Source organism: Brachionichthys hirsutus, chromosome 2 (assembly GCF_040956055.1).
Source record: "Brachionichthys hirsutus isolate HB-005 chromosome 2, CSIRO-AGI_Bhir_v1, whole genome shotgun sequence".
Taxonomy (NCBI): Eukaryota; Metazoa; Chordata; class Actinopteri; order Lophiiformes; family Brachionichthyidae; genus Brachionichthys; species Brachionichthys hirsutus.
This window is the reverse complement of record NC_090898.1, coordinates 7411690-7422026: the sequence shown is the minus strand read 5'-3', so window position 1 is coordinate 7422026 and position 10337 is coordinate 7411690. Positions and strand designations below refer to the sequence as shown.

The 10337-nt window shown below is 42.0% G+C and overlaps 1 protein-coding gene across 1 annotated transcript in view; it reads right to left on the bottom strand.

Annotated features, from left to right (window-relative positions):
• Positions 1-233: 233 nt before the first annotated feature.
• The window catches only part of LOC137907920 (chemokine-like protein TAFA-2), a 104853-nt gene continuing 94749 nt past the window's right edge, over positions 234-10337 (bottom strand). The window contains exon 4 of the mRNA XM_068752285.1: positions 234-478. Within this exon, the coding sequence (XP_068608386.1) occupies positions 234-478 (245 nt within the window). The remainder of the gene's footprint in view (positions 479-10337) is intronic.

Sequence of the window (10337 nt, the reverse complement as noted above, 5' to 3'; positions counted from 1 at the left end):
TCCATCTAATTAATTAGTAACAGCTTTCATGAATACATTTTAGTAGTTAGTCAGGCCTCCAGAATGTGTTTATGTAGGAGTAGGACCTCAGTTTTTTTGGAGTCACTGAGAGATAAGATTAAAGCTATTTATTTTTCCTTGTACAGTGGATTTCACAATAGAATGAAAAGTGACATTTTAACTACATAGAGCAGAAACACAGGTATCTATTTAATTGAGAATTCATTCATTTTCTACCGCTTTTCCACTCTGTGGATGTTGGTCAACCTTCTTGACCAGGCTGGCGGTGTTGGTGATCCAGGAGAGGTCCTCAGTGACGTGGGTCCCAACGGACGTCTGAAGTCGATGATGAGCTCCTTTGTCTTGCTGGTCTTGAGTAGCAGATTATTGTCATTGCACCAAGCTGTCGGATGCTGCACGTCCTCACTGTAGGCTGCCTCATCGTTGTCGCTGATGACATCCATGTACAGGTCTGTGGCTGTGGGGGAAGAGGGAGGAGAGGAATGGGTACTCTTGCTTCCCCACATTTCCTCCCTAAGATTTTATTCCAATCTATCCTACTGGCTTCGGATCAGTGAGAAATTATTTTTTATATTTAGAAATAGCAACACATTGATGATGCCAGACCCATTTCCAGTCATGTATTACTGTATAATAACCAGTTACTTTCTACGTAGGTTGTAAAATAAGGCCCATTGCAGACTGCTTCATCACTGAAACCATTTTCTATTGCACAGTATTAGGAGTTAGTGAACCGTGAAGCAGCACAACCAAGCAAATAGCAGCAAGCAGCCTCAATTACTGATATTTACACTGGCAGCTCATGCTGGCTAGTGACGGGAGCAGAAATGCTTCAGGTGAAAAAAAAACTATTTTAGTATTTCAGGTCAAGTTCTGTTGCTGCTTCAATATTTTTTATTTGAAATTCAGTGTTTCCTTCATGGTAAAAAGAGAGGTGGTGCACGTTCTCTCCCAACCTTCCTGGTGCAGAATTCACACACTGATATTCTTCCCCCTGGGGGGGTATGGTGGGGGGTGTCGGTGTGACATATCATGCTCATTTTAAGGTTCATACTTTTCTTTGGAGGGTCTTCTCGAATAGATTTTCATGCATTAATGTTGAAAACGTATTTTTTCTCATGTTTAGCTGCATTACATTTGTCCATTCTTTGTTTTTGCCTTTTGCAAGGTCACTTCCTGAAAACGCCTGGTTTGTGATTGGTCGACTGGATTGATTATTTTCAGAACTCAGCCTTGTTTCCAATTTTGCATAGTAACCACTTGTGATATGCAGCAAAGGATTTCCCCCATATGCCACAATTATATAAGAAATGAATGTACGAATCTTTAATCCAATGAGGTTGAATGACTGATTTGTATTATTTCTTTTGGGTGGGAGGGTGGGGATTCTTTAGCATTTGGAGAACCCCGTCTCGGCTATCTAATGTTGCACATGTCTCAGTGGGATTTGGATTCAGTGTTTGGTTAGGCCTGTTTCAATAGAGGCGAGTCTTCTGTCATCATCTTGAGCATTACAAATAGGTAACAGTGAGTCAACGATATAAAATACACCAACAACACTGGCTAAATAGCAGGTGGGTGGAGTAGTGATTAAGTATGTCATATGCTATGGTTCCATTGAATGCACCATATTGAAAGATGAATCATCCTCTGCGAAAGCTGAAGGACCCTTGTCTCTGTTTTTCAGTCTCCTCCATATGATCCCGACAGCTTCCTTTGTGCAAAGGAGATCCACCTCCACCTTGTGCTGTGTCCTCTTCTCTCCTCCTCCTCCTCCACTGTACCGTGCACGCTTCCTGTATATTCATATTTTCCTATTTAATTGCTGTCTTTCTGCCCATGCCATCATCATGTTGCCACCTGGCAACCCTCTCTTTCTGTATTGATCCCATTTTCTTTATCTGTGTCGCATTCCTTTTGCTGTTTTGTCATATTCCGTGCATCTCTGTCACTCCTCCTTTTGTTTTTGTGTTGCTGATTTCACAGAAAGAGAGAAGGCACTCTTCAGTTCCTGTGGGACCCGGGCGTACCGCAGCTACAGTATGTTGTGTGACATTGTGATTGTGCCTGAAGGCAACCCGGCAAGTACACGTAAACACGCACACACCTACATATACACATGAGAAAACGCTTCTTTCTCATAAATACATTCACATACGTATCAAATTCAATAACACTGGTGGTAAATATTAGTACAGTCTTTATTGAAGAGGACTGTGTGCTTATTGTCTTTCTGTGTTTTAATATGTTTAACATTTGGTATGCAATAGGTTTGTGTATTCATGTAAGATACTACAGTATGTGTCTCTAATAAATGGAAGTACTTGATTTTGTGTGTGTGTGTGTGTGTGTGTGTGGGGGGGGGGAATTATCCCTCATCTGGGCATGCTCCAATACCACAGTCTGATTGGTCTCAAACAGCCCTGACAGGAAATCTATCTGTGTGTGAATGTGTGTGTGTGCATGTAGAGAGAGAGAGAGAGAGAGAGGGAGAGAGAGGAATGCATCTAGATGACAGCTTAATTGAATGCCAGGGCCAACAAGGCCACAGGATCACAATGAGAGAGATGAGGACAAGACTACGAAGACAGAGACCGAGAGAGAGACGCTGGCGTTCAGCCTGGAGATGACATCGAGAGACGGCTGTTGCGAGGTGTGTGCGTGAATGTGAGTGTGTGTATAATTGACTGAGTTTTAATGTGGTCCCTGATGAGGAGTCACTGACATCAGAGGGGGTGAAAAGAGGAATGGAAGGAGAGGAGAGAGGGCAAAAACAATGTCATCAACACAAGATAAAAAGGATGCTGCACACTGATTTGTCCATGAAACCGCTTTTATCTTTTATTCTGATTTATTTATTCTGGTGTGTTTTTTCAAAGTCTGGATCGCCCTGTAAAGAATAACACATTTTAACATTGAAACTTCAAGAGATTTTCAAATGACGCTTCAACTGTCATGTTATAGAATGCATTCAGCCTAACCCTAACACTTGAGCCCAGTGCAACTGCAAATGCACAATATACCACAAAACTACTGGAACAGTGTTGGAGCCACAGTAATAGAGCAGGTCAGTAATGACTGGGCAATGTGTAATGGGATTGGTTAATCAAGACGGACAGAGCACCAAGCCAATGACTTCTTTCTGGAAATTTATGTTGCAGAAAAACTTGTACTTCAGATACTATAAACTATAGTTTACGAAGGATGAGGCCTGCAGCCAGTTAGGTAGTCAAACGTACTTCTTTTCATGCGAATGGGTGAGTTTTCAGTCAATGACGTAGAGAAGGCGGTTAATAGTAATCATCATCAGAATAAGATGGTGGCTATCAGAGGATCGTGAAATGAAACCATGTTGGAGTCAATAATATGAATCCAAATACCTTTTACCTTTCATTGTCTTGACAAGCTTAACGTCTTCACACTCTAATACAGCAGATGGTAGTGTGCACTTTTAGAAGCGATTTGCATTTACATTTAACATAATAACTTTTTTTTAAAGTCTCTCAAAAAATACTTTTTTTTTCATCAGCTGCAACATCTATACCAGATATAAAGATTCAATGCATGTTTGGATTTTCAGACCTGTAGAAAATAAAACATTTTGTGGATGCAGAATCGCAGTAATCTTAATACATAATGGTGAATAGTAACTCAACGGTATCAGACGGACTCTGATGCTATCTGCTGAGAGGATTTTACACTGATCATCTCACGGCTCTGAATCAGCAGCGGAGACCTGGTGAACGATCTACTGACCTGACAAGAGGTGTATTGATAGGAGTTGAAAATGATAGTTGTCTGAGTGGGGACACCTTGATTACTTTACTGCAACTGAAGTAGTAGTTTATTTCTGGCCTTCTGACGTCAGAATTATACACCGAGATCCAGTGGATATTTTACTGCTATTTGCACACAAAGTCTTTTGTAATGAAGCATCTCCATAACGGTTTGATGTTGATGGTTGTGTTTTCCTACATTAACCAGGTAAAGAGAGGAGTTACTATTTTGGTGTAGCTGAGGTTGACAACCGCCTTCTTCAACCAACATCGCCGCTGAATTTAGAAGTTTGCAGCCAAATTGGACTTTTAATTCTGTCTTCACCAGAGTTTAGAATAAACGGCCCACACGGAAACAGAACTTCAAGCATGCCTGTCTTAGACATGCTTAGTATTCCTTACATATGTGATCTCTTTCTCTTTTTCCTTTTCATCGGCCTCCCTCTCTCTCTCTCCTGGGTTGTTAGTGAGCATCCAAGGTCAGCCACGCCAGTGTTGAGCTGAGCTTTGGTTCTGACACAGATCTTTGATGTTCTGAGAGAGACTGAGATGCAGGGTGGTGGAGAGAGCCGCGTGAGGTTGGAGGTAAACAGAAAAGGGAGGGAGAGAAGTAACTTGGGAACTGGAGAAGAGAGAAAAAATAAGAGATGTGAGGGGGGGAGGCGTATAAATAACAGGAAGAAAGAGAGTAAAGCAAAAAAGACATGAAAAGAAATGGTCTGGGGAAAGGAAAAATATGGTTTGTACAAGTTTAAAATTGTTGGGCGCGTGTAGCCAAGTGCTAACGGACATTAAAAATGCTGTACAGACACGTGACAAATCTCATTCTGATTTGATTCAGGACTGGGTATGGTTTCAAATTAATTGATTATGTACGTTTTCTTGCAACATCTTTATTTCAGTCAACAAAAAGCTATGCATTTTTAATGTACACCCCCCATGTCTTAGTTAATTTCGTGGCTTTATAGTCTTATTCACTCTGGGGTATGCTTATAGTTACAAACTTTTTATAGATATTGTTTACTTTAGTTATATTTTTTGCCCATCTTCTTTGTTCTTTATAGTTACGGATCCACATTAGCTGCGACTGAGTGGTAGCAGCTATGCTTCATTCCTTTTGTAATTCTTGTCAATTGACCTTTTAATAAAAAGAGCATGACGCATGGCTAGGCTTAGAGTGAATGAATAATGACAATGTCACGTCACACCAACCAGCATGTGATTTTAGATGGCAAAAAGATGCGTGACACCAACATCAACATTAATGCTTAGGTTGATGTATGAAATCTGCATTGTGCAGATAGTTCCAAACAATAATAATAATGGCAACCATCCAGTTTCGTTAGTTATGTAATCGCTGAGAGCATAAAGATCTGAAGAGCACGAATTCTCCTCAATCTGGAGATAACTGGTTCTTTGTGTTAACCAGTTAATTGAGCAGTGCTAACGCCTGCTCAATTCTAGTGGTGGGCAACACACATTGCACCTTGTCAACTTGCTCATTCATTCTTTGACCCAGGTGTAGATTCAGCTCAGTGACTTCCATAGCAGTGGAAGAGGACAAAAAAGAGCAACTGAGAATAAACTGATAGTTAAAATACACAAAATTAGTAGTACTGTCTTACTGACATGGAGCGCCATAGAAAGTGATTGCAATATTAAGGGTCTGGGTAAAAGATGGAAGGTACTCGTTGTGGATGAGAACGATAGACGGGCCTTATGGTCTTTCAGTGGGTGAGAGTGTATTAGCCTGTGGCTGATGTATGGAGTGTTGTCAGAGATATGAAGTTTAGATAGGCCACAGTCTGAGTTAGAAAGAGTTTGTGTAATGGAATCCGGTCCCATATCACTCGCTATGGACTAGATAGGGAGGGGCTAATTAAATTGCCCTCTTCCACACCTCGAAAAAATTGTTGGAGCCTGGGTATAAAGGATGACCACATTTACAGTTGAATACACGTGGCAAATCTATCAGTCAATCCAAATGTGGTTTCCATTCTTGCAAAGGAACAGCCATCAATTTCCAATCCGCAAGTCTTTCAGATAACACAAAATCAAATCTATTCTGATTCTTATCTTTGCATTTTACGCTTCGCATTCTCTCTGGATTAGTTAGAGTGTAACCCTCGTCTGTACTGTCCAGCTCCCATTTACTTCCTGCAAGCTTAAAGCACATTCAGCCGCTAAATACTCCAATGTGTTTATTATTATTTATATTGTTTACTTCACTCTGGATGCAAGAGGTCGTCTGTGCACACAACAGAGGGAGCAAAGGCTTATTCGGCCGGGTCTTCGTTAAACAGTCACTCAAGCCTAGATAAGGCTCTGTGAGGAGTTTTTTCAAATTCATTTGCGGTCCATAGTGCAGGATTACACTCTGAATGTGTTCCTATTAACAAAGGTTATTGTGCCACATGTTTAAGGCAAATAAATTAGAAGGGACTTGGAGTAATGATTTCCTAGAATCTCCTCCCTGTTGCCTGCAAACCTCAATTGTTGCAAAAATATTTTATCACCTTCAACAGCCCATTTGTTTGCCCTCTGTTTTAAGCCTCCATGCCAAGTGAAACTAAACCGGGTTAGGGTTGAGACCAAAACAAAAGACAGACAAATCCAACTTGAGCTGTGAATTATTGGTGGAAAGGCAAAGGTGAAACTTGACATTTGAAAAAGAGAATACAAGATTTGTCAAACCAAGGCACGCACAAACCTATTTGAAATCAACCTGTCCTATATTCAGAATCAGAACTATGCAACTCAGACATTGCAACAAAAATTCCAGCATTCCCAAACCATTTGACTACGTGTAATGGATTGATGCTTCGTCGCTGCTGGCTGCAACAACCTTTTATAAAGCAAACGGAAAAAATGGCCGGGGCAACACATGAGGAAGCAGCTGGTTCGGCAAAAAAAATAATATATAAATGCAGAAGAGTAACATTTTAGATCTTCAGCAAACCTGAATCGGTGCTGCGCTCATTCACACAGTTAAATCCACAATGAAATTAGGCATCGACAATTTGAACAGCATTATTTAATTAATGACCTTGATGGATAACAGCTTCTTCTCCTCATCCTCCTGTGACAGATAATACAGAAACTGCAAAGACAAATTGCTGCCTTGTGTTGTTTATCAGTCGTGTTCCTTTGACTGTGATTTAGATTTTCTCCTTCTGATATTCCATCAAGTACAAGTAAAAACAATGTTGGTGTTATAACTTCTTTATAGAATGGATTGCTTTATTACTAAAGTAGAGATTTAAAAATAATGCATTGGATGCCAGGCCCAAACTCCAGGTACTCTACTGGTTTAAAAGTGAACAGTTTATCATTGAGTACTTATAAGTAACGTTGTTGTGTGCATATTTACAAATCGGAGTAATACAAGTAATGGAGCTCGTTTGGCAAATTGTTGAAACACCCCAGAGATTATTAGGAACTGGTCCAACCTAGAGTCACTCTTGTGGACTAATTAGGGGAAATGAGAACATATATGTTTTCCTGTAGTATAGTGAGCAGCCTAAAGCTGTAGCGTGACACGATTAAGTTACTTTGAAGTACATGTTTGTCCTGCAGCACAAATAATGCACATTGTGATTTTGGTGCCAAAACTAAACATGCATCCTTAATATACATTGTTGTCAGGTGTCTTATTGCTGCTAGCATTCTAAAAGGTGTCTAGAATTTTCTGATTGCAAGCCGTGGGGTACATATTGAAAGGGCCAGGCTAGCATCTCTGTTTATTTTATTAGTGCAACAGATGGAATTTAGTAATGCAGGCCTTGGGAATCGACAAAACTGGCTTCGTATCCCAACAAAGGAGGTTTTGCATGCTGAAAAGAGCTTGTGTGAGAGATTTGATAAAGCTTCCTCGAAGAATTTCTGCCGTCAGTTCATCTTCTTTGCAATGTATTTTTTAAAGCCAATCGACTTCAGCATATCCATGCCGTCCTGTCCTTATTGTCATATTGATCTGTCACACTGTTCTCTTCCTTCTCCTAAATATTCCCATGATATAGCGTTCACCTAGTTTTGACCTCCATACTCATGCCTCTATTCTGCTGCTTTATCTGTCTCTCAAAGTACTTTTTTTTTTTTTTTTTTTACAAATGCTGTGTCCCCTGCTCATCAGCCCTTCGCCCTATCCTACCCCCCCCCCCCCCCCCTCTCTCTCCTCTGCTTTTTGCTCTCATCAGCTCAGTGAAGGATAAATCTGTTTACGATGATGGCTAGGGGGGTATCTGCTTCCACTGTAACTCGACTTTATTGTAATACTATAAAAACCCAGTGAAAAGGCTGAGGATGATATACAATGCTGTGTTTGCACAATGTCGCCTTCTCTGCATTTTCTGATTCAAGTCGGTGTAGATTTGGATTTCTGCATGTGTTAAGACTATAGGTGATCGAATGACGTTGCTACTATTGATGTTGTAAAATACGCACAGGCAAAAGTGTAGCTTTGAGAGGTAGGCGGCTGTGTAGGGGTAGAAAGAAGCCATTCAATATTAACCATTAGCACAGATACCCCCCCCCCCCCCCCCCCTCGTATCCTGCAATCTAATGCGTTGAGTCCTCTCTTCTCCCTCTAAATAAAAACTCAGAGGGATCATTGGATTCTTAACGGGGCTGCACATTCAGGTCCCCAGAATCTCTGATGTATTCTCTCTCTCGGTGAACATGCGCACACACACACACACAGACAGAGACACAGACACACAGAAACACAACTCCTTGGCAGGCTGTGGCATCCCTGAAAAAACTTAGCAATGACATAAAAGGTATCTGCTTGAACACTTGAAGTCCTTTGATGGACAAATAGTACTGAAAGGTGATCCACTCACACTCACAGAACAAGTGTCTTGTAGGCAGTCTCCAGTGTATTGTTTAGTAATTCAAGGGAAAGGTCGGCCCCACATCACTGGAAGCTCTTACAATCTGTGGCATGTGTGAGGGAGGGAGAGTCAGACAGACGGAACAAGAGAGGACGGTTTTGCATCCTCGGCCTGTTTTCAAAGACATAATCTGACAGCATGTCCACTTGAGCTACGCTTTCCTTTGCAGGAGAAACCCAAGCAGACTGGAGGAGGTGTAGCAGCAAGTTTCCCTGGATCAGATCCTTTCTCAATCACTTCAAAGAGGGAGAGAAACGCAGCGTGCTGCTCCTCTGCCACTAGGTGCACTCCCCAGACAAAAAGAGCAGGTCAAACCTGCTGCTATTACTATACGGAGCTGAGACGCTAATCTGATTGGCTGCAAAGCAGAGAGATGCAAATTTGATTAGACTGCAAGAGACGGGGGTTGTGTGAGATGATGGAGCTTCCCTGCAAGCTTTCACCATATCCCAGACACTTCGGCAAAAATAAATTTAGCTCCTTGTGTTTGTACAAGTTGGGGTTAGTCCTCATCTAAAAAGCATATCTTGTCACAGGCCAAGGCAGGCAAGAACCAGAAGGCACAGGCAGGAGAAGGGGAATCCAGAGATTTATTATTCAAAACCAGCTAGTTGGCCCAAACCAGCAGACAAATCAGAATCAGAATACTTTAATAATCCCATTAGGGAAATTATATCAGCAACAATGCTCCACACAAAGTCAGAATTACCGGGTAATCAGGATATACAGGCAGCCATGTCCAAAGCGGCAGGCAGATGGATCCGAAAAACAGTCAGGGCAAGCACACAGGAATCAGAATCAGGATCAGGATCAGGATCAGGAATGCAGTGCTGGAATGATGGAACGGGTCACAGCAATCTGGCAGGGGTGTGGCAGGAGCAGAGTCAGGACTGATGAGCGCGTCAGGACTGATTGCAGGAGGAGGATCTAGGAAGACAGGAGCGGTTAGTATTTGTAAAAATACAGAGGATTCCTCAAGATGTGACATATCTGATATAAATTGGTGCTTTTAACCAGCTTCAGCAATGGTGTTTTAAACGAAACAAAATCCTCACCTATGCCCACATGAGGCGACCCGGTGGCGCAGTGGTAAGCACTGTTGCCTCACAGCGAGTAGGTCGCAAGTTCATCTCCGAATTGTGGCCTTTCTGTGAGGAGTTTGCATGTTCTCCCTGTGTCTGCGTGGGTTCTCTCCGGGTTCTCCGGCTTCCTCCCACCACCAAACACATGCAGCTTAGGCTGATTGGTGTGAGTGTGTGTGTGGCTGGTTGTCTGTCTCTGTGTTGCCCTGCGATGGACTGGCGGCTTGTCCAGGGTGTACCCCGTCTCTCGCCCATTGACCGCTGGGATTGGCTCCAGCTTGGCCCGCGACCCGATAACGGAATAAGCGGTTAGAAAATGAATGAATGAATGTCCACATGATGATTGACCTCATCTAGATGTGCATATGTGTCTTTTTTTGTCCAATAACCAAAAGCCTGACCTAATTATTCTCTGTTTTGGGACCACATCCACATTTCACTCCACGTCTTCCGACTCCTGTGTGCTACCTTTTTATATTATTCAGCCCAGCGCAAGCAGGGTTACATGCAAATGCATTCTAAATCTGGATTACTGGCCTGGAACCTCACTGAATCTTGCATCAAGG